The sequence below is a fragment of the Ischnura elegans genome, chromosome X (genome assembly GCF_921293095.1).
Source record: "Ischnura elegans chromosome X, ioIscEleg1.1, whole genome shotgun sequence".
Taxonomy (NCBI): domain Eukaryota; kingdom Metazoa; phylum Arthropoda; class Insecta; order Odonata; family Coenagrionidae; genus Ischnura; species Ischnura elegans.
Genome location: NC_060259.1, coordinates 15,910,032 through 15,934,017, shown reverse-complemented (window position 1 = coordinate 15,934,017; position 23,986 = coordinate 15,910,032). Strand labels below are relative to the sequence as shown.

General features: G+C 43.0%; 1 protein-coding gene across 1 annotated transcript in view; it reads right to left on the bottom strand.

Annotated features, from left to right (window-relative positions):
* LOC124171342 overlaps nucleotides 1-23,316 on the bottom strand; it is a 46,410-nt gene extending 23,094 nt beyond the window's left edge. Inside the window, exon 1 of the mRNA XM_046550496.1 lies at nucleotides 22,972-23,316. Coding sequence (XP_046406452.1) covers nucleotides 22,972-23,233 — 262 coding nt within the window. The 5' untranslated portion in view covers nucleotides 23,234-23,316. The remainder of the gene's footprint in view (nucleotides 1-22,971) is intronic.
* Between the last annotated feature and the right edge of the window lie 670 nt (nucleotides 23,317-23,986).

Here is a 23,986-nt window from a genome sequence, read left to right as displayed (position 1 = left end):
AGGGAATGATGGTTTCATTTTCTTGAAACATTTTGATTTCATTTTATGCCGGTATCCACTGTCGGCGCTCGAGTTGGATACGAATATCTAAATAATGAAAAGAGGCAGAGAAAAAGTAATTAAACTATAATTTTTCCTTACTCAACTCGGCATTGCTGAAGACTAAGGTCTAAATTTAGAAACGATTTTTTATGGCTTTCATCTCAGTTATAACGAAAATAGCACACGTTTCGAGCGGGGCACTCACTCTAGCGAACCATAAGTAATTCGGAAACAAGTCACTTTATCGAAGCCGAGAATACTAACGGTCAGCTGGATATTAAAGGATAAATCCTAAGTTGCTTTATGTCTCAAACTTGCACCTATCACGAAATAGGTTCTGCAAATGTGGCTATTTTCATAAAAGAATATGAATGCTGGATAGCCGTGAAGTGCAGTTCTTGATAGCGCTGTAATTCATATAACCTGACGCTCGCACACCAAGACGTGTTTGTCTCGTGTCCTATGCATGTCGATGGAAATCAGTTCCCTGAGTCGACTGTCTGAGGGTAGCGGTGACTTGGCCGTTTCTCAGGGGGGCGGTTGCCCTCCTCTCCCAGGTCACGGGCTTGCCCACGAAAGTTTTACTGCCTATTGTGGAGGAGTTTAATGAGTAAAAATATCAGAATGTTCTACACCGTTGCTTACTATTGGAGCAGTGAAGCCATTAAATTTCATACCTTTTGCGGAAATGCGATGATGGTAATAATCAATGATACTTGGCGCATTCATGCTGAGCGCTGTGCGGGATTTCTTCGATTCCTTCGGGTGCGGAGCCACATCTCTGGTGATGTCACGAACTTTTCTTTGCGTGACGACATTCGCTCGTGTTCATAATTAGCATTTTGATGAAAATCGCGTAGGATTTTTCTTTTCATGGCACTCATCTATCAAATGCAATAGTTAATCACATTTGAGGGGTCAGAGTAAAGGAAACTATTTCGACGAATATAATGATGGTATGTACGGAGCAAAAATAACCCCGAGGTCACATGCACAAAATCGAAATCTTGATGACATATTGTTCGAGTGGAAAAAATCGGCGAAAATTGAAAAAGGTGGCGCAAACTCAGTTCAGATCGTATCCGTCGCAAGTCGTAAGCATCGTATTACGGGGGTCTGCACTACTTTTTTTATGAAATATTTGATTTCGTGCTCAGAAGTTTCACTACCCTGTCACCTGATGGCTCGGACGACCCTCGTGAAATCTCGAGAAAAAAGCTCGGAGCACATGAGAAGGGCCTTACACTTTATTTGCCCCGCAAGGCCTCCTTCGAATACTTACCGCATACAGTGAAATAGTTGCAGTGTTCTTGCCGAAGCTGAACTTTTTTCTCGGTCGATACTAAAACTGAGGACTTTGAAACAGTTTAACATTTTCATGAATGCCAATTCCTACTTAACAATGGGCTTGCTAACCAATTTATTTGATTTATAATTTATTTTTATTTCATATTTACCGCCCCAGAAATAAGGCATTTGTGGCATTTACAGAGGAGGAATACAACGAGCAACAACGCACGAACATCCATCGTTTCATTTAATCGTCGGTTACCATAGAGTTTAGAAATAAAGTAGACTCCAATTTTTCAGTTTTTCTATCGGTTGATCACTTTTCGAGCTATTCGCGGCCAAAAGTCAATGGCTTTAACCATTTCGTAGTAGAGATGACGACGTAACTAACTCATTCCGAGCGGTTCACCGCCTCTTAGCTATTCCTGCTCATGGGCCCCGCCCTGGTTCGTTGCTCTTTACCCCTACACCGTGCACCGTGGTCACGAGCAAAATCCGCCCCTTCGCAGAGGATTAACCTGTAAACAGAGAAGTTTACGACCATAGCGATAGATTGGCATTAGAAAAGGACCTCGTTGCCATAAATGACTGGTGCAGTACTTGGGAGTTAGAATTAAATGTTGAAAAGTGTATGGTGATGAAATTTTGGGAAAAGGATACATCTTCAAGAAGGAGCTACACCGCTAACGGGATTCCACTACCAAATGCCGAATTCGTTAAATACTTGGGGGTCATCGTTACTTGGGATCTTTCGTGGGGTAAACACATACGTGAAGTGCGCGGGAAAGGTAACCGTAAACTGGGATTTGTAAGAAGAATTCTCGATAAATGCCCAAAAAAGGTGAAAGAAATAAGCTAACCGACTCTTGTGAGGCCTCACTTAGAATACGCAGCAAGCGTATGGGACCCTTACGAAGTAGGACTAATAGCTGAAAACAATCGAGTACAGCGGCCAGATTTTTTGATGAGTTGTTACGACAAAAAGTGCAGCGGTTATAGTACGTTACACGAGTTAGGATGGGAATCTTTACAGGAGCGCAGATCGAAGTACAGGCTTAACTTACTTTGGAAATTCGAAGGAGATATTTTCTCAGATGACATTAATCATATCCTTCGTTTACCATCGTACTACAGTAGACGTGATCATGAGAATAAAATAAAAGAAATAGACTGCAAAACAGAGAGATTTAAAATGCCATTCTTCCCTCGTACTATTGAGGATAGCAACGTTGTTTCAATTAATAGGATTAATGGCGTCACTCGCTAGGATGACTCATTGCATGTTATATTCCATAGCTCTAACCTTGCATGTATTTGCTCTAGGAATTACTAACGATTGGCAAGTTTTTTTTAATGAATGTGCATGTATATTTTGTTAGTATGCGTAATTTTTCTATGACCGTGCGGTGTGCATGTGGCAGTCCTCTTGCATGCTGCATGTTGGTGATTGGTCACCCCCTGCCAAGCACCCTAAAGGTGGCTCGCAGGATATTATGTAGATGCGGGCGATCCCTTCCCTCAATAAAAGTTTCCTCGTGAACGAGTTCTTGAACCTATGACGTCACCAACTCGTGAAAAGTGGGCGGCATCTTTTGCGATTTCTTCTTTTAACTTGCAAGGTGATGGCTGAATGGAGAAGTTTTTTTCGTCATCACTTATCGTTCCCATCCATCCTACGAACTCTTTTGATGAATTCCGATTAGTCGGGTCAATGTAAACGACCCCATGAAGAACAAAAGAATACGGTAGATGGTTGCTTTTTCTCCTCCCATCGGAATTCGCTGAAAAATGACCGCTACTTCTGATGATTGTGATTGGATTTGCAGACTCCCGCAAAGCTTCCGCCCGACCCGATGTTTTCCCCAGAACGGGATTGGCTCGTAAGAGCAGGTTTTCCTCGGTTTCCGAATGCTTCGAGGTAATTTTCACTTGGCTGGGATCGCGTGAAACAAAAACATCAGTTACCCCGGCGGCTCAGAAATTGTCTATTTTTCCCTGCCGTTGGAACGGTTCACAGTGAAAATGAAGTTGTAAGTATAGGATGAAGAGGAAGGTGATGGTGGGATATGACCACATGGAGGAAAAACAAACGAACTCCATGTTGGATTTTTTCTATGGGATGGTCCGTAAGGAGGGCGGCAAGAAGGCGTTATTCGAGGCTGTTCCGCGCGAGCAAATGTTCCGACGATTGGCGCTCTGCCCGTTATCCGGAGTGCTAAGGCACGCTAGGTGCAAATGGGAAACGCACGCGCGTGCTTAGTGCCTGCGATGACGGTGGCCTCAAAACCCATTACTTCAACTTTAACGGGCCGTGAGGCAGCATCTCCCCGTGCGGTGGCACCACATAGGAGAGAAATATGATTATCTACTCACCATTATCCACCTTTCTCTTGGCAGGAGCGTCTGAGTAAAGTAACAATAGATATGTGACCTGACGGATAACGTGTTGCTTATTCTCAAATAATGCCATATCATTCTCCTCTGACAGTGACCTTTTCTCATGGTTAGATACATAGGATATGGTGAGGGTGTCACTATGGAAACGATGTAAGTCATGGTAGGGGGCGTGACTTCATGGATATGCTTTATAGTGACAGCGCGAGCGTAGGAAGACATTGGTACTTAGATCTTTCGAGGTCTTTTATAGTTACCGACAATGATTTTTTCGGGAGCAGCATTGCCAAGGCGAGAATTCAAGAAAAATCATTCGCTCAGTGATTCAGCCAAGAGATTGGTTTTGGATTGGCGAGGACAGGGCTCGCCCCGGCCTAAGCCAGAGGCGCGTGAATTTCATAAATTGAGGGTGGGGGGACCATTTCGTTTTCCTGGGTCGCACCTCGAGGGTTTTGTTTGAGGGCGTCCCAAGGCTTCACCCGGAATATGAATGCAGGACACATGGATGGGCAGCCAAGCAATCCACGCTCCCCGTCAAAAACCAACGACGCCCCATAATCATAACCCTAGTGCTGCGGTTCGGGGTGCTCATTTGTCTTGAATTTGAGCCTTGGCAATGTTACTCACTCACAAAGTCATTTTCGGTAACAATACAACAACCTCGTGTGAAAACAGCCAAGTGGACATTTCTTCCGACGCTGTGCCTTAAAAGGATTTCCATGAAGCCGCGCACGCTACCAAGACTTGGCTCAATGGTGACATCCATGCCATAGCCGCCGTGATGTAATGCGGTGAGGTCACTTTCACGAGGGAATCACACGGTGTACTTTAAATTTGTGAAATGCATCATGGTTTTGTGAATAATATCCTTTCAAGTGTGGATATAGTGATAAGAAAAACCTTTTCAGAAGAATCATAAACCTATAGTTGGCTGGCTACGACAGAAGCTCAGGAAAGTATGTTGAATCGCCGATATTCTAGATTACGTTTATTGAAATGCCTATGATGACTGATTCCTTGAAATGAGTAAATCCATGGGCGAAGCCCGCTTTAAAAACGTGAGATGAGTTTCTTTATGTTGGATTTTCCCCTCTTCTGATCGTCAAAATATGTTGAAACCAGGCAATAGTGGCGTAATTAGTGCTCTTAAAATTGCGTAATAGAGAATTAGTGTGGACTGATATTTAATTCTAATTTCACCACAGTTCTGATGAGAATCGGCAAACGCGGAATGTCTAGAAGCCACGGACTTTCGTCAACAATTTACGTGTGGTGGCAGTGGCGTGGTGGCTTCAATCATAGGCGTTGACTGCAACTTAAGGAGAAAGTTCCAATCAGCTTAAAAAGGATTTCTGACATGATACCGGCATATTAATGTTTTACTGATTCTATTTTTTGTTTGCACAGTAAGGTAATAAATTATAATTAACTTTGATGAGTAGATTGTGACAAATTATGATATGTTGCTGTAAATATGTACGTAGTAAATAATTTCATACATAGTAAATATAGGCATATAATGTGATATAAAGGAAATTAGTTGTTATATACTTCATTTATTCCAAACTTGCCATGATTCTCTGCCTAAAGGCTTAATTTTGTAATTTCGTATGTAAGCACCGAAGAAAACATTGCCAAGAGTATGGATGAAGTATTAATGGCTGTATAAAGTGTGCCTTGAATGAGTGTATTTTTCGCATTTGAATCTTATCGACACCATTGAATAGAAAATAGTTGTAAAGCAAATGATAAGTAAACTACGAATCTGCAGGATTGTTTTCGTGCCGTTCTATTAGGCTCTGTTTTACTAAAGACGTCATTTTTGGTAGGGAGGAAACATTAATGCTAACAAGTAATTTCCATAAATTTCGTTAAAGATTCTTATTCCCGTAAACCCTACCTAAGGCTTTATACGTGGTCAAGATTCGAATGTGATTCGAAAAAGAATTTTACACTGTAACTTATTTTCTTTGATTCAAAAGTATAGCAAAGTCTTCATTTCAATTCTGTATTTTATTCACGAAATCGAATCAGAATGAAAATTCTTGATTTTCAATGCACTACTATGAAAGTGCACGAGTAACAAAGAAAATCAACCTCTAACGAAAAGAATGAATTACTGTGAGGTTTTCATCTTCATTAAAAATGTTCACTCCATCTTAGCAGAAGATATGGTATATTGTTGCTGGATCGAAGGCTTCCTCAGTGATTGCTGATCATACTTCTGGTTCTTCTGGTATTGCCGCGTGGGTAGTTTTACACAACAAACATTTTCTCCTCCATCAATAGCAATCTTTAGGTCAAAGTGACAAGTCTTCGAACCAAAGAAACCTTCTCTAACGAAAACACATTTCCCATGAGCTGATCCACGCTGCTGCAAAGGAGCATGCGTTCACACATGGTTTAGTTTCAAATTTTAACTGAAAATATCTTTAATTTGAATATCTCCACTCCGGAAGCATTCAGAAATCATTTCTATTCCATTTTTCAAGCACGACTGACCAAATGATTGTTTGATCTGTCCGAAAAAACTTCCCTCTAGTTAGACTTCATGGTGGGAGGTATTCATTTTTGAAATTCAATTTGGTGAAGTGAATTCAACTTCGTCGTTTCCACTCAACTGAAATGCTTCCAACGACGATTTTGACGGCCGTGCCTTGACAGTCTCAGCTACTTCAGGAGAACTGTGACTTGAAACCAAGGACGGAAACATGTGATATCACTAGGAATCACTACTTTGAATTTATCTCGCCTAAACTTAGGGTTTCTATCAAGTAAAAGCAAAATATCTTATCGTTTGAAGTGCGTCTGTCCCAAGCTTCACTCGTTCCGTGGAGGGTGGGCAGTTATTCACCCCGAGTGGCTATTTGAGCATGCACAGCCACTCACGAGCGAAGAAAGCCGCTATTAATCAAGCTGTTTCTCAGAAAGCCAAGCGTGTGACTTCGGAATGAGGTGAAAATGGCGCGGTTCGAGAGGTCAAGGTTGGCCGAGTTGTGTCCTCGTTACGCAAAAGCCGTGAGAGCATCGGGTAGCGTGTTTTTTTTTTTAAGGAGAGAGGGGAGAGGAATTCCGTGACATCCACCGCCCCCTAATCACTCGCGACGAAATGATAGGATGTCTGGATGGTAAACTCGCACTCGAGATGCCCGATTGTCCGGGGCGGAGTTGCAATCTCTTGGATCCCGTGGATTTCAATGCAAATTGAGCTTCATTCCGTGCAATTATGTCTTTGGCAGCATGTACCCAATGATATAACATACTTGATAATATTTCAACTGAGCCAAAGTCGCGAATTTTATCTGCTAAAATGTCGGAAAGTTTCATGGAAATGGCAGGGAATCGATAATAATGTGATTCATTCCTTTCCAAAAAATTTCAAAGCTGGTAATAAAAGAATTTTGTCCAACAATCCCGTTCTTTCTAAATCTGTGGTCGCTCAATTGTGGTGGCATCGGATTTATATTGGAAATTTCAGTACACTTACTTCTTGATGATCACTTATAAATGTTTGCGGCTTTACATGGTGAAATCACGTTTTAGGAAAGACTATTCTATTTAGACGTTCTACACTGATACTGCAATCCCGATCATGGTAGCGAAACATATGATAATGTTGGATGACACAAGTGTCGAGAACAAGGTCGGTAATGAAGGGCCACTGTGGAGAGTACCTACTGAGTTTTCTCGGTGATACTAGCAGCGGGATATCTCCCAATTTAAAGTATACCGGGACTAGCCGCGGTGATAACTTTTACGGGAGTCACCCGCATATCCGGATATCTCCCCTTGCTCTCCGTATTACGGCGAGCAAAACGTCCGCAGTCGATTGATTGCCACGAGAAGAGAGCTATGAAGGGAAACAAACAGTTGTCACACTTTTCCGGAATTTTTTTCCCACGATTGAAGTTTGCCGCCGTCAGCCATGTCAGATGGGGAGCAGTTTTTGCTTGAAAATTTGAATGGGAGTGCGAGGTCAAGGTGATTCTTCTGCCGCCAGAATGGCTAACCGCGCCTCTCTGCCCCGTCTTCTTTTCATTGCTCGTTAGGGTTTCATTGGAGTGGAATGGCTTCGCAAAAACCCGGAACCGATTTCTGAACGGGATTCGGATTTGCGTGTCCGGCAGTCGCTCACCATTGACATGCCTCGCAACTCCTCATTGGTGCGTTGCGAAATGGCACAATCAACGGGAAAATAAAATCCCTGCTTATTCTGAGTGGATAATCTTTTCAGATTTTTAAAAATAGCTCGGCTCGACACCAAGTTCTCTTACATGGCCGCCGTAGATTAGAGGACCTTATTTTATTTTTACAATCGCTTTATCTACTTCTTGGGGGCTTGGGAAATGATCAATACAGTCCACAAGAGCTAGAAAATATTAATAAGTGTTTAAATATTTGCAACTATTAAATTATCTATAATGAATTATGTTCCTAATGGTCTAATAATCACTTTTAAAGGACGTAAGAAATGTTGCAATGCATAGATATATAGCTTCAAAGGATTAATGACTCGGGTGTATTGGCCAAGGAGCGGAATGATTTATATGTGTATTTTATACTTCCAAATGTCCACTTCGGCTCCCGCGCGTATACACTGACAGTGGCCCGTCGCCTTCATTTGTGAAGAACTGTACCATGACGTAGTGATTCAGATCCCATTGAGAAACACCTAGAGTATCGTTCATCGTAGTCCTATTTAATGAAAATATGATTTTGCTCCCAGCGTGTATTGAAATCCACCACTCCATCTCATTTAGCATTAGGTAATGCATTATGGACCGTTCGACAGCATACTAGATATGACTTATTTGGTATGCATTAATCGTCAGTCAATAGTTTTTATGCAATGCATCACCGTGAGTTGGATTGTAAGGATAACTGAAGTAACCGTCCAAAATGTGGTTAAAGTAAATGCAGCGATCATCTGAATAGGCAGATATAAGGGAGGGGGGTGGGCACGGGGGCACGTGCCCCCCCCCAGACCCTTAAAAAATATGCAAGATTTTTAATACGGTCCCATTATCATTGCGCTCGTTTTGTATTACGAGGTATCCTTGTGCCCCCCCCCCCCCCAGAAAAAATCCTAGATACGGCCTTGCTTGTGCCCCCCAGAAAGAAATCCTGGATCCCTGATCATCTGTGTTTAACCAGTCATAGAGCTTAGAGGCAATCCCGACTGTATCTCAGCACTCAGTCACATGATTACGGTTTCCATCCCTGCCACGACCTTCCATAGCGGAGAATGACGCCTCGCCTGGCTAAAGCATTCGACCGGAAATCGGGGGATCCGGGTTCGAATCCCGGTCAAGGCGAATGATATTTTCCATGTGGATTTTTCGCACGACCTTTATAATAGTGCTGCGTGCTTCATGGTGTTATTTTTGATTCCTGTGTTTAAGTTAACGGAGCGGAAAGTTATCATTGATTTTTGCACGTGCATGAGATATGTAAGTTAGTAAAACATGATACACTTTCATTCTAACTCGCAAACCTTGAAAGCCCTTGGAAAGCTAGAATTTCTCCACAATTTTTTATTTCCAGGAAGACTACCGCGGGATAGTGCAAAATCCTCGTGAGTCTCCGCGTATTCTCAAACATTATTTCGAGAATTTCAAAGCGGTTTAACGGTACGGAGAAGAGTTAGGCATACATCTTACAGTTAGTGGTGTTCCGCGGCACACCAATATGATGTCGACCACAAACCGAGAGATCTTCCGTGAAAGGAGTTGCGTGGGGCATGCTGCAAATAGCCAGAGGCACGCCCTTGGCCGCCAAACATGCGGAATCGGTAATACGCTCACCCTGGAGTTTGGCGCACGAGAATCGAGATAGACATATTCGTGGCATTAAATATGAGCGAAAAGAATGAGTGGCTCCCGGTGTATTAATTATTATTTAACGATTTCATTTCAAAATTGGATCTGCCAAATTGAGTGGAATGTGAAAGATGAGCGGTATTTTCATTTTCTCTGCGAAGGAAAGAATAGAGACCGAAGTTTGAAAATGACACAAAACTAGGACATGATCCTAGTGAAAACCCCGGATTAAAAGTCAGATATTAAACTTAGGGGATTGAAAAAAATCAAAATTCATCAAGACGACATATTTAGAAATACATCAATTTCTAGAACATGAAGATGTAAATGAGTTCATGCATTAAAAATACACGAACTCATTGACATCTCGAATTATGCGAGATACTTGATCTCAAAACTCTTCAAATAGATGTATATAGGTTTCATTATCTATTAGTATTATTATTTCTTCGTTTTGATCTTCTTCGCAGATCCGAAGGAAATCATATAATGCAGTCTGCATGTACGCATATACCTAATTACGATGATAATATGCTCAATCGCTTACATTTTTTAAAACCTTTAGGCACGTTCGTAGTAAGGAAATAAAAAAGCAGTACTTTACCGTTTATAGACATATCTCCAACTCAAGTTGCTTCGAGGACAGTCCATGTAGGGCTCACGCACCCACGAGGAGGAGAAAATCAGTCGATTGGTCTTCCAGGGCTGTGAACCACAAGGATATCACCAGATCCCACGCCCTCAGCGGAGAAAGACTCGGACGAGACTCGAGCCCACGACCCTCGCGAAGCCTTTTGAATTGGCAAGTGGGAAACGCAAGCAGGGCTCAGCTACCTCGACGCCATCTCCCCTTGGATCTCCGATAACGCCGCCAGTGTATTCCATTGGTCGTCTCTTTTTGGGCTTTATTCATCAGTGAACGCCTTGATGGAAAAGAATAATTTCTCACGGAAAATGCAATTTCCCCACTTTTCATCGAAATCTTGAATGAAATGGGGAATACGAGTAAAAAAAGACATCACTGGCTTCTCCTTTTCTTCAAACGGAAGAAACAGTCAAATTCTGGCCGATCAAGAAATAGAGATTAAAATGGAAAACAAATGGACCGCCCGGGAGTAAAGCCTAATACATTAATTATCCCATTCCTTCATCCATAATCACATGCTTTTAATTGATGAGGCTAGAATCATGCCAAGTACGGAAATTCTACAGAGGAAAAATGATTCTTCTAGCCTCCGAACTCGGCTGAGAGAGAAGATTCTTTTCGATTTTAAATGGTACCTGTCGGGAATTCGGGTTCGAATGCCGATCAATACAAATATTGTTTTACTCCGAGGAATTTTCGCACTTAATTTAACTGAAATAATTCCTTTTACTTTCACCAACTTTATCCGGAGTGTGTACTAAACGTGCAAAAGTGAAATTTATCTTTTATGATTTTGTTTTTTTATCCATGAATCACTCGGTGGCTGCAGTGCAAAGGTATCCATGATTACTTGTGTTATTTTCTTTCCACCAAATACCTACCTACGAACAACTAGAATTTATTGTAATAAAGTTTTTGAATGAATAATATACACGCAACTAATAAATAAAAAAAATAATTTCAGAGCATGGTACCTCTGCTGAGGTTATAATTGCGTGGTTGTACGTCGTGGTCATGTCAATAATTTCGATACGCTTTCACGCGTGGCTTAGCTCGCTGGTGATGAGGCGTGACCGTTGGGGCAAAATGCGTCTTTGATTAGGGGCGGGTCTCGCCTCGCGGGAGTGACTTGGCGTGGTGACCCTTGGCGGTGGCAGGCACTTGTTTTCGCTTCCGGCGGCGGGGCGTGGGAACACGAGACAATGGGAGCTTTTCGCGCCAAGACACGTATGTGGCGCGACGGAACTGGAGCGACACAGCGCCTCCCACAAGCACTTCTTCGAAAAGCGGATTATTTCGTCAACCTCATGCTACGCTACGAACAGAAGTCGAGGGAAGGCGTTAGACGACCGCCCAGGATGAGTGGCGCTCGTTACGACAGAGTCAGAAAGAACTCTGAATCTAAACACGAACAAATTCGTCAAAAACATGATTGCTCGTGGTGTAGGTGTAAAATGCAATATTTTCGATTTCACATCGCTATACATTTTGAGAGTTTTCACACAATCCATATGATCAGTCTACCACTCAGTGATTCAAGCCGAAGGTGGATTGGATAGGGAAGGGCCCCATCCAGACTTCAGTCACCCAGGCAGTAAGAATATTACTCATTCAATGTAAGGGGACCAGTTCCCATCCGTGGGCTACTTCACACTCCGTGGATTTTATTCTCAGGTATCGAAAGGCTACTTCTGGCATTTGAACTCATTACTCTTCCATTAGCAACCAAAGGCTCTACCTACTAGGGTACCACGGGTATATAATAATACATGAGAATTTCGGGACGAATGTTTTGGTAAACAATTTCTTGGCGGAAAACTTCAATGGCATAAGGCCATTCTTACGTATCGTAAAGACGAAGGATTTTCATTGCCATAAAGAGAAAGTCAGAAAAAAAGAAATTTATGGTTTCAAAGAAAATACCTAATAGCACTAAGAATGTGTGAATCTCAACGAGCATCTGAAAAGGTGTTAAAAATGAAGAATCCAGTCGACACAGCCTATGAAGAATACTCGGGATGAGTTATAAACTTACTCTTTTGGTTTTGATATACTTTAATACTCCCCATCTAGTACCCAAGTACATACATTCTAATTATAATCTCAACCACTGCTAGGAATTGAATCTGTGACCTCGAGGTGGGTAGTCAGCACTCTTGGCCATAGGGTTGGTGCGGAAGTTACAGTGTCGGCAGCCCACCCAGACGGTCGGGGTTCAAATCCCAACGGAGATGGAGATTTTCCACAGAATTTTATTACAGTGCTTCGTGCACTTTAAGTCCAGCCCTCAGTTCCTCGCATGAGCAGCCTTTCTTTGCATGAGCAGCAAATGCCAAAGTTCCTCCCTTCGCAACCCTTTCCGCATGGTGCGATTGCCGTCAGTTATCTCCTCCAAATATCATAGCATACCAGCACTCCCGTCACCATGCCATCCCGATGCCACAATAGGGTAGTTTCCTTCATCAAAGAAAACGAAAGGCATTGATTGCGATTCGTTGCCCACCATTAGTGTATTCATAGTATACAAATTATTTGGTTTTAGAAATCCCAGTTTAGACGAATGTTAATGGTCAGTATTAACCTCATTTGAAAAGGCCAGATTGGCGCCCACGCAATTCCGCTCCGCGTGACGTCACAGGGACCTAGTTTCTATATGAGTAGATAGGAGTTTTACATCGTCTGAGATTTCCAATGCATGCATGAGGCACAGAGTTCAGGGAAACATCTCTTAATAATCACCCATTAAAACTGCCTGAGGTCGGAAAGTTTCTTTCGTTTGATAGGGTAATAATAATCCTAATTTAAGCCAAGCGCTACCTGCTAGCAGCCTGCATCGTGGCAGTGCTCAAAGCCTCGCCCCAAGGTCACCTCACACGGCGACAGCTGGAACCAGAAATACGTCACACGGGCTTTTCCCAGCATTCCTACTTAGGCGTCGCGTTTTCGCGCGCTTGAAATTTTTCACTTTTCGTTCAATCGCGAAAAATAGATATCGTCATTCAAAAATCTAAGAGCGTGAAATGCCTACTCCAGGAGTAATAATCTTTCGATTTAGGCAATATAATAAGAATGGGAAAGCACCCTTTGAGTGTCGAGTGGCACAGTGGCAGCATGCTTCGTGGCCCACGTCACCGTGGCTCGCCTCTTCCAAACACGCAGCCCGGAGCGACGGGACCAGCTACAATTGCTCTTTTTTCGGACGTCACGCCATTGGGTGGCCGTCCGAAAAATTATTTCCCGAAATGCACCATCGAGAGCAGTCGATGCTGTTGAATGGTCACCTCTCGCACTCCCTCGCCTCTCTTTCCCGGAACACACTCCCTACGCACGCAAGCAGAACATTTCGCTAACGGAAGCTTAATTTCTGTAAGCGAAAATGTTTTTACTCTTTATTTCGTGCTCCCAAATGACGAACAGTTTATGCCAGATAAACAGGTAAGCTTGTATCTTCCTAGCAGAGAGACATCACGATTACTCAACAAGAGCACGGATCACTCCTCGAACCATTGTATTTTATGTTTCTTTTTGCCACTTATTACTCATATAAACCTAAAGTTATCATGTAAAATTTTTCACAGCAAGTGAAGTGAAACTTGTCAACATTTAAATGTTTCAACTAAAAAAAATATCTCCAAGAAAATGTTAAGGTATATTTTTAGAGTTGAAACTCAGGCGAATGTTTGCTAGGCTCTAAAACATGCATCCTGAAGAGTTCAAAAGGGTTGCGTAAGTTTTCCAACGGATTGTCCGAGGCTAAAGAAGACCCGTTCACCAGGAGTGATGGCCCCGTTAATTGCGATCACAGAATCCTATCTGGTTGTTTTGATGAGCAAGACGCACGGCCTTTTCATGAGTACTCACTTGGAAAACATAAGAGAATTAAAGTATCATTAGTTTTAAATCTTAGATATTATTTTCGTCGAGATTGATAGTTTAAAAGTGTCTAAATGATAGCTCTTAATTGAAATTTTTGTTTCAAAACATTGAGAGATTCCTCACGGTATCTCTTCCGTTAGGAGCCCACCCAATGGGACTTGAGGCCACAGCTCGTCACCTACAAGTTTTATTCATGTTTCCACTTCGGTCCCTTTTAAATAAGTTTTCAGAAATGTCTGCATCGCGGCGAGGCAGAGCTATCCATATATACTCCACGTATGCAATAGAATATTTTCAATCATACAAGGAATACAACTGCGCAGTAATGGATCACACCATTACGAATACAAACTTTGATTAACACACCAAATTATAGCTCATGAAACTTGGATCGCTCTATTCACCATCGACGCGAGTGACGAATTTGGTGGAACGGCTGAAGTGAGCACCAACACATGTCGGTGGCCGCCTGGAGTATGCTCTGTGGTGAACACACCGCTTTGCTTCTTATCACTCTCTCCTTCGCTCCGATGAACTCGCCACGAAATACGTGACAATGTCGCCGTTTGACAAAGTGTGAGCGACGCTCCGCCGGTATGTAAATGCATTCATGGAGTGGGATGTCATCGCGACGAATGTCGTGTCGAGGTGATTTGCGAGGCGACGTCCCTCGAGCGTGGAGACACGTGCCTTCGCACGTTGAAAACGACTTCAAAATCCCGTTACACCGGTATTTTGTCGTGACCTATCAGTCGCTAAAAATTATGCCATCATCTTTAAAATTTCAGAGTAAATGGAGTAGACGCCCTGTCTACATTTTCCTGTATCTAAAATTTGAAAATTTCACCTCAATTTTCGGAATGGCGAATCAAGTGGCCAAGTGGGTGGAGCGCTTTCGTCCTAACTAAAGGGTTATGCTTCGTTCAAATTACGATTGTTCCAGCAATCTTCGGAACAATCGTGCATTCACACGACGATGGTTAAAACCTGTGCTGCCCTCTAGTGCTGACATCTAAAGTGAACGATAAATTGACGGCTAGCAAAGCGAAGTATGCAGGGTCAAGATATTTCTGTGTTCAACGTGTATTTACCGAATAAATTTCCTTCCGCGCATATTCTTCCTTCCTAGGACAAATCCATGAAAAAAATTGAGCGAAGAGAGCTTCACGAACTTTTCGCCTTTCTCTTGTCGCTTCCGTTTCCGGTCTCCCAGCGCCTAACCATCGTAAAGTGGCAACGTTCGGAACTACGTGAACTATTTTAAGGACATGCATTCACACGGCTAGTTCGGCCAACTATGGTTAGGGCGATCGTTCGGACAATCGTAATGTGAACGAGACATTACGGGGCCAAATCCTGGGCGAAGCCTCCGTTCACCCCAAAACTAAAAATCCTCGAAGAGCGAGCTGTCCCAAGGAAATGAAATACGCCCCCTCCCCCTTAGTCCAAATGTGTGAATGTCAACGTCTATGAATCGTGTGCGGCGAGCTGTACCCTCAACTATCGAAACCAACTTTCGGGTATAATCTTTGAGAGAGTCGGTCGTGAAATTTCTATGTTTTAGGTTCTGTCCAACGCTGAAAAAGTCAATACGTGCACACACTGATATTTTCCAGGTCATAGATCCAGTGTCAATAGGGTAAATCGTTGCAAAAAAAGACAAAATGCGGTTGGGCGGGAGGAAGTGGTACGTCTTCTTAACCTTTTGAGTGCCCACCGATTTTCTAGGTACTATGCCAAAAATGCCGAGGCATTTGCTGATTTTACAGTAGGTTAGGGAAAAAATTAGGTCTCAAAAACAAGTAAAGGTATATGTTCAAAAACTTTAGGAAATCTTTATTATATGTGGTTTCACCTTTTTATTATATTGACGAATTTTTGGTAATATGAGTTAATTTTTATAATTTGAAGAAAATAGTTGATGTTAAAATAAAATGAATATTGACAATTGTATGCTTAGTTAATCATCGGCATCTAAGAGTGATAGGAGCGCGATGGCTGGCACTTTTCGCGAGAGATAGGAGGAGAGCGACAGCGCTCCCCGGCACTGTAAGGGCTAAAGGCGGCCAGATAGAAGGTAGTTAAATTATTAGAAGAGGCGACGACAGGATTAAAGATCACCCCACTTTCTCATTGTTGCGGTAAATGTCCGTCTTCAATTTCATCGCCGTCGATCGAGACTCCTTGAGAGTGACCCAAGGCGTGTGATACCTGCTCATCGGAGCGAGGTGCTCCATCCATCCACAGTTTTGATCTCGATGGCCTTTTCCAGCCATCTATCTTTCGTAAATACGGAGAAATCCCACCAATATGGGTTCATTGCCACGTGAAATTGGATGTGCTAGCCCCGTTGCCTCCCCGTTGTATCCCTAAAATTTCCCAAACCAATGATCATCACATTTAATTACAAAGAAAGCCGTTGTTACGACTAAAGTAGATGGTGAACTCAGCGAAGGAAAACACTTTTTTTCAGTATTTTTGGGCTATATTCTATTTTCGGAGCTATCAAATTTTTTTCATCGTAAGGTTAGAGGACGAATGAAAATAATGCTAACAAGGCATTCATTATTTAAACGCGCTCGAAGTGTTATTTTTTGGAAGTTCCTACGAGATATCTGATGGGATCGTGTTGGCCATGGTGGCTAGAGTGCTGCCTTCACGCTCCTGGCCCAAGTTCTAATCCCGGCGGTGGCAGGGAGGGAATTTTCGGAGAACATCAGATCCCTGCTTGCGTGTTGTGTGGAGGACACTTCAAGCGCAATACTCCGTCCGTCGGAAGGGACGTTGAGCCGTGGTCCTCTTGACTCCTTCCGATAACAGCTGCCGACACCGGATCTCTTTGTGCCTTTTCTTACCGCCTTGTCTTTCGGCGCAAGTGATCTTAATCGCCTCCTTCAAATCCCATCCCACCTCCCAATGGCTGTGTGCACACTCATCATAACACACAGCTATTGGGACTAAAGTGGTACCTCTCAGGAAATGCCGTAAAGTGTCTTTGGAGAATGAAACATGAGCAAGCATAGCGACGACGTCAACGGGGGAAATCCAGAGGAGTCGGGTGCACGCTCCTCGCCAGTTTCGCCTTGCCGCAATATCTCCAAACTGTCGAGGGGTTAAAATATTGAGACGGCAAAGCTATTAATAGCGCCCATCGTCTTCGAATTCTCGAGGAAAGAGGTCAAAAGGTTGCAAGGGGAGGGAGGCCGCTGCCCACGCCGGCCGATCAACCACGACAAGGTGATCCACCGAGGACACGGTCGCAGTCAAGCGGGGAATTCGAGTTGTGCACTGACCGTGGACACTGTAATACCACCCATACAATAGCCAGTGGGCGGAGGTTAAAAGTTTAAGTGACATATAGCACACGAAAGGAATTTAAAGTGGAACCGTTATGAAATGGACCGTTATTTCTACTACTTTAAAAGAAATTGCTTGCTCGTGAGATGATGCTTATATCTCGCTGACTGGTAGAGGTATCCGAATTGAGCGAATAAATCATCTCAAATGAGGAATTTTCACCAAAATTTATGCTCTTGATGATGTAATTTGTCAAATTTATAACTTTTCAATGATATTCCTCACGGTTGTAAATATTATACACGGTAAACATTGAGAATTAAAGAATCGCTCTCACTTCATCGTCGCGCTAAGGACATTTTTGAAAACCGATTAAATTCTGCCCAAATTGGCATCATAAAGCTAACTGAAACAAGACGGAATTGTATCCACCATGCAGTCCGATCCCACCAACGGTTATTTCATCCACCGTCAACGTTTATTTAGACCCGGATTTTGGTTTCGCAAGTCAAATAGGTGCTATCGCAGTGGTGGTGGCCCATGTTCACGTAATTGAAAACGACTTTCATCGGAAGAAGGGTGCTGTCCCATACCTTCCACTTTTTATCGTTAAGTCAGTAGAACTTTGAAAGTACTGTTCTATCGTAACTACCCCAGGGCTGCTTTTTAGCTATCGTGTCGTTTATTTACAGGCTGTATTTGGTGGGGAACAATAACACTTCACGGCTTCACTACAATAGAAGAGTAGGTAGGTTATTAATATATAAATATATATTATAACAACAAGGGCACATAAAATGATGGAAAGAACGAGTCTCAAAATATCCTCATTGGATGAGTATCCAATATAGCGTCAGTCTTGGAGACGCTAGATTGCAGCCGTGGGAACACCTTTGAGGTTAGAAGTGGCCACCCAACCACGCAATCCCACATCTTCCGCAAAATCTCTGCTCTTCGTTACGCCAAATATTTTTCCAATTCAATAGCTGTCGTCCGCTCCACTGGTGTTTGGAAGCCGCCTCCAAATTCCCCGAAACGTGTGCAAAAAAAGCTCGTGAGAGGTTTTTCTTTGCACTGTGATTCTATCCCGTTTCCTGAAATACGTGATCATCCTAGCCTGCGTTCATACCGACCATTTCCTTTATAGCATTTGCGAATAGCTTATCTACTTGGGAGTTCATTTATTTTATCAGCGAGTGTTTGAATGGAAAAATACCTCATTGGAATCCGAAAAAAATATTATCAAGCGCACATTAACTTATTTTCGAGAAAAAAAGTGGACGAGCCAGAATGGTAGTCATCCTAATAAATCAAAGGTTTACTTCAAATTAAAAATTCCTCTGAGGGAAATCAACAGAAATTATTTCCACGAAGTAGGAGTTGTACGCTTCGTTAACCTAATTCGTTCGTGTCCTTATTGTAAAATGGCTCGAGTTATGGTGAAGGCGTTTGATGTATTCGTTTGAAATTGGATTCCATGCAAATTTTTGCATTTCAGTGCAACGGCTGGTATTGAGATCAATGATGCATAGTTAATCATTTTCCATGTATCGGGGCATGGTTTTGTGAAAGGCCAAAGGGTTTCTCAGTATTTATAACTTGAAAATTTAGAGTGCATTCAGAATCATGAGACCTAAATCGTTTAAACCCTAATCAGTATTCAATTCATCATTCAGCAGCCAAAAGTATAGTAAACCAATCTTAAAAAAAACGAATATTAAGCTTTGGAAGATCTGCTACTCTCTCATACCAAGAAATAAATTGATTATTTAGGAAAAATGTCATGAAAACTAATTTTTGTAACTTTTCAGCATGGACTGTTCGAATATCTCATCTGAAAAATTAATTTTTATGTTGGAATTACTGAGTAAAACTAATATGACAAGGAGAGCGTCTCCTGAATCGGTTCCTCAGGATGAACAGTTTTTGGCGCCATCCAAGGGAGAAGAGGATGGCTACGTGGCGCTTCCACAATTGGATTTGAGCATCCAATGACGTTAACAACCCTCTAAACCGCTTTCCGAGAAAGAAACGGAAAGTCTATACTTCGCCTTTGGTAGCTCGAAATATAAATAACTTGTATTCACTCCATATTGGTAAATGATGAATACTATTAATGATTGGTAAATACGGGTATGAAATACGCTCAATTATTTCTTCCCCGATGAGAGTCGTCAGTGAAAAAATTGATTCTGGAACCCATAAGGAGGGAACAAAACTTTTTCTTCCACCGGTGAGTATGATTGCGTGATACCTATTCGAAGTTGACGCATATATTCGCTCAGCGTAAATGTGGAGCAGCTGGGTAAGCAAAATTACGTTCTCTGGTAGGAAGGGCCTGAATTTTATCTTTGGACTGATCTGCTGAAGGCCAGTTAAGATGGAGGATATAAAGCAGCGCATCATCATTTTGCTCCCGAGCGCGAGGTGGACACGGGACTGGCACGCCAACATCATGCCAGGGGTGCGTTTCTAGATCCCGGGGTAACTCATCGCAATGCACCGGCGGTAGCTGTCAGTGAAGAGACGTTGGTAAACTTTGACAGCATTATGATAAATGGTCCATTGCTCACGTTAGACTAACAAAAAAAGGATTTGAACCTCACTTGGAGCAATGAAAAACCCCTTTTTCGGCTTTTTTGTCTCCACCATTTGAGCTTGAAAGAGGATTCCACTCCTACAGTGAAGGACACGTGCACTCTACGGGAATGATAATAGAAACATACTAAACTGTGAGGACGGGGAAGGAAGCGGGAATGGAGAGAATAAAGAGCGAATAGCCGTGATGAAAAACGAAATATTAAGGGACAATGACGAGAGGTGGCGGGGGAATAGGTCGTACTTCTCAAAATGGTAGGCTGTGCGATTTGTTGGCATCACTCGGGGTATCGTCAGTGCATGGTATTGAGTTGTGTGATGGTCTCGATGGACATATGCATCAGTATCAGCATCAGACAAGTAGAACAAAGCGGTGCGAGGGCGAGAGACACCTGGTCTTTGACTCAGCGCCCACATTCCGTTGCATCTGCTCTCCGTTAACAAGATTAGCTGGTGAATGATGAGCAAAGCATTCAAATGTTCACTCCGAAGGCTGTTTAGACGAAAAGGAAGAGAAATGACTCTAACGCAAAACGGCCTCTTTTCACCTGGATTAATTTTATACCGTGGAGTTTAGAAGCACGCTGCTCCACCGGGTATCACATTATACGATCTCCTCTTTGCTCTCATAAATTTAGCCAAAGAGTACTGTTTTAATCCGCCTGATTAAAAATTAAGTTTTCTCATTTCATCAAGCAACATCACCAATCGCTTTATTCTCTCAGTATAAATTGACATTTCAATCTGACTAACTTGAAATTTAGAAGTATATGCCCTAAAGTCAATTAAGTTAGGAATTGTAGCCTCCGAAACAATGCTTCGATTGGCTAGGCAGCCATCATCACAAAAATGGTGGAGCCATAGCATAAAGATCACGACAAAAATAAAACGCGAGCAAATCACCATTCTAATTTCGTATCGATTGGCAAGTAAAGACGTGATTAGATTTAAAAAAAATCATCTGTTGAATAATGTTGCTACAGTCGGCTCAACACGGGTGGAATAAATATCAATTAAATAACATAAACATGGGATAATTTGGCATCTATGTAGCCTAATCATTCTTCTAACTTAATGATAATAATGTAATTCTCCTCCCCAATGATGTTTGCCAAGTTAACCGAAAAAAACTGTTTCGGATACTTTAATTCCTCGTTTAATTGGCTTTACAACGTACATTTGTAAATTTAATTTCAGCCAATTAGTAACTCCACCCCATTTCCTTTGGATTCAATAATGAAGGTAGTGGTCACGCAGAGGTAAGCCCAAGGAAGTGTAAAATGAGCCCACGAGCCCACCACGCCAAAGGATTCGACAATTCCATTCATCCGCGAGAGTTGTCTTTGAAAGCTCAAATCAGTTCACACAGAATTTATACAGTATTATTTTCTGTGGCTTCCAGATATATGCTTACTAATTCTTAAGCTAGACATTCATTTTCAGGATAATGTTAACTGTAAATATACAAGTGCAACATAATACATAATAAAAACATGTAGTTACTAATATAAATATCACCTTTTAGAGGTTGCATAAATTTTCAACAATAGAAATGTTATGAAATTGATACTTAAATGTTGAAAAAATGGTACTTAAAATGACACTCCGTCTGAACCTGAGTGTATAGTGTAGATTCGAAATTATTTGAAAACTAATATGATGAGTGTGATACAATTCGCATAAAAAATGTTAAAACGTTTATTTACTTTCAAAAGAAACTATTTTGGACGTACATTTCAGTTTCATCCACAATTAAAATACTTTGCTCAAATATGTCCTGATTTCCAAATATTTGGCTTGGAATACTACAACAGAAAAGTTCAATTTCAATCAATTTGCATTTATTTTTGATTGCGCTAAAGTTGGATATTTACTAAAAATTGTAAAAAAGCCATATATACGTGTTTAACTAATATTTTACATAAAAACTCACTGCCCAAGGAAATAATGATCAGGAGTTTTTAGTGTTGTGTAAATTTGATGCAAATTAGATGATCTGTCAATATTATTTATTGATAATTTGAAATATGAGTTCGGGAAAACATTATACAACTCGCTGAGTAATACACTAAAACAAATAGAAGAAGAATCATGTTCCACTAGTTGAAAAGTTCATGTCCGCATCGGTGTCCTCTGAAAATTTCTACCTAGCGAAATTCGTCTGGAAAGCAAACATATCGCTTCATGTTTACATCTTCCTTTTAGCAATTGTGCAAGCAAGCAAGCAGAAAAAAGACGCTTTCGTCCGAGTCCGAACCTCTGGTGATGTTTGAACCCCGAATATTTAACATCATGCTTTTGCCTTTTTGAAATCGCTGAAAGCTTCCGGTTCGTCATCCTCAGTGGCGTCCTTGGAATCGGTACCCTAGGGCGGACCCGGAGCAGTTCCATCTCTCGAGCGCAAGTCAGAGAGACTCTTGCGGCCTTGCACCCCGAGGGGGCGGCGGAGGATGAGGGGGGAGGCGCGGCGGTAAGGAACCCTCCGGCCTGAGGTTAAGGTGGGGGTGGTTTGGAGAGTCCGGACGCCGTCGTCAAGGCAACGCGAGCAACTACTATCGAATCCGAATGAGCTCTTTCTTGATAAATGGAAGAAGAATAATCCAGAAATTATTCTCTAGATATCTCTCAAGTCAATGGAACACCGGAAGGGATTGTAACCCTCACTAAACTGTAAACTTTCTGATCTCGTGCGGGCGAAAATGAAATCGTGCAAACAGGGATGGCTTCCAGAAAACCAGTTGGAGGAAGAGTTCTCGGGTTTCCAGCCGGGTCGAGGGTTTTTTTCAGCACAGACGTTTCGAGGGCGAAGTCTGCCATCGTCTTCAGGGTGAAGACGATTAAGACATTCACCCTGAAGACGATGGCAGACTTCGCCCTCGAAACGTCGGTGCTGAAAAACCCCTCGACCCGGCTGGAAACCCGAGAACTCTTCCTCCAGTCTATTCGCCGGGAAAACCTTAGATACTTCAGAAAAGCAGTTGGTGAAGTGAGCGAGGCGTGAGCACTCACCTGGTGCATCTTCGAGGTTGGCGGCCATGAGTAAGCACAGTCCCGTCTCGAAGTTGACGGCCTTGCACTTGGCGCTTCGCCGGCACTTGTCCACACACTCGCCGAGTCGCAGTATGCCCGCCTTCGTCTCGATCAGGTCCTTGGGGCTGCTGAGCACGTGGCCCGTGATGAGCTCGAAGACCACGTCCTCGGGGGGGCAGGCGGGCGCGGGCCGCACCAGCAGCACGACCAGGAGCGTGGCCACCACGAGGCGGCCCTTCATTGCGGCGTGCGGCGCTAACTTCCCATGGGCGACTCAAGCGACGTCTGCTACGGCGGGTGCACGGGTGCTGATTGTGCATTTGCCGGGCGGCGCGGCGGGCATTTAGGCGAAGGGGGCGGGGTGGGGGCGGAGGAGGTTCGCTGCCCCCCCTCCCCCAGCCTCCGCCAATCCGCTCGAGCGCCACCTTGACCCGTGACGGAGGCGAGCGCCGCAGTCGGTCACCAGTGGAACGGCATCGCGGTTCCGCATCACCCACGCCCTCCCTCTGCCCCCACCCCACCCCCAGCCCCCACCCCGTGTGCCCTCCTTTCCTCGAAGAGTTCCCGTGGCACGGCACTGCCGTGTCGGCGTCGTAACTTTCTTGATCGCGATGGATGTGTACGGCATTTGACCGAGGCTCTCGCGCGGTGACTCAAGGGAGACGCTGATAATATATACATGTGTACACACATGCAAGAGCGCTCACAGTGACTGCGCAGAAACTGGCAACTGAGGTCTTCGTTGAAGCCACAACTTCCGTATCATCGCTGGAAATGGAAGAAGTTAGCAATTGTTATGGTCGTGAATATATTTTATCTATATCCTGATGTTTCTAGGTCCAGGACCCCTCTCCCGAAACATAAAAATGCATTTACCTTGCTTCTTCAAGAAAGGAAACAAAACAGGAAACTACCCTATTGCTTATTATTTTTCCGTGAATTCCAGATCGCTTTGCCCGTCAGCGAAGGGAAGACTTTAAACTTTGTTAAAAAC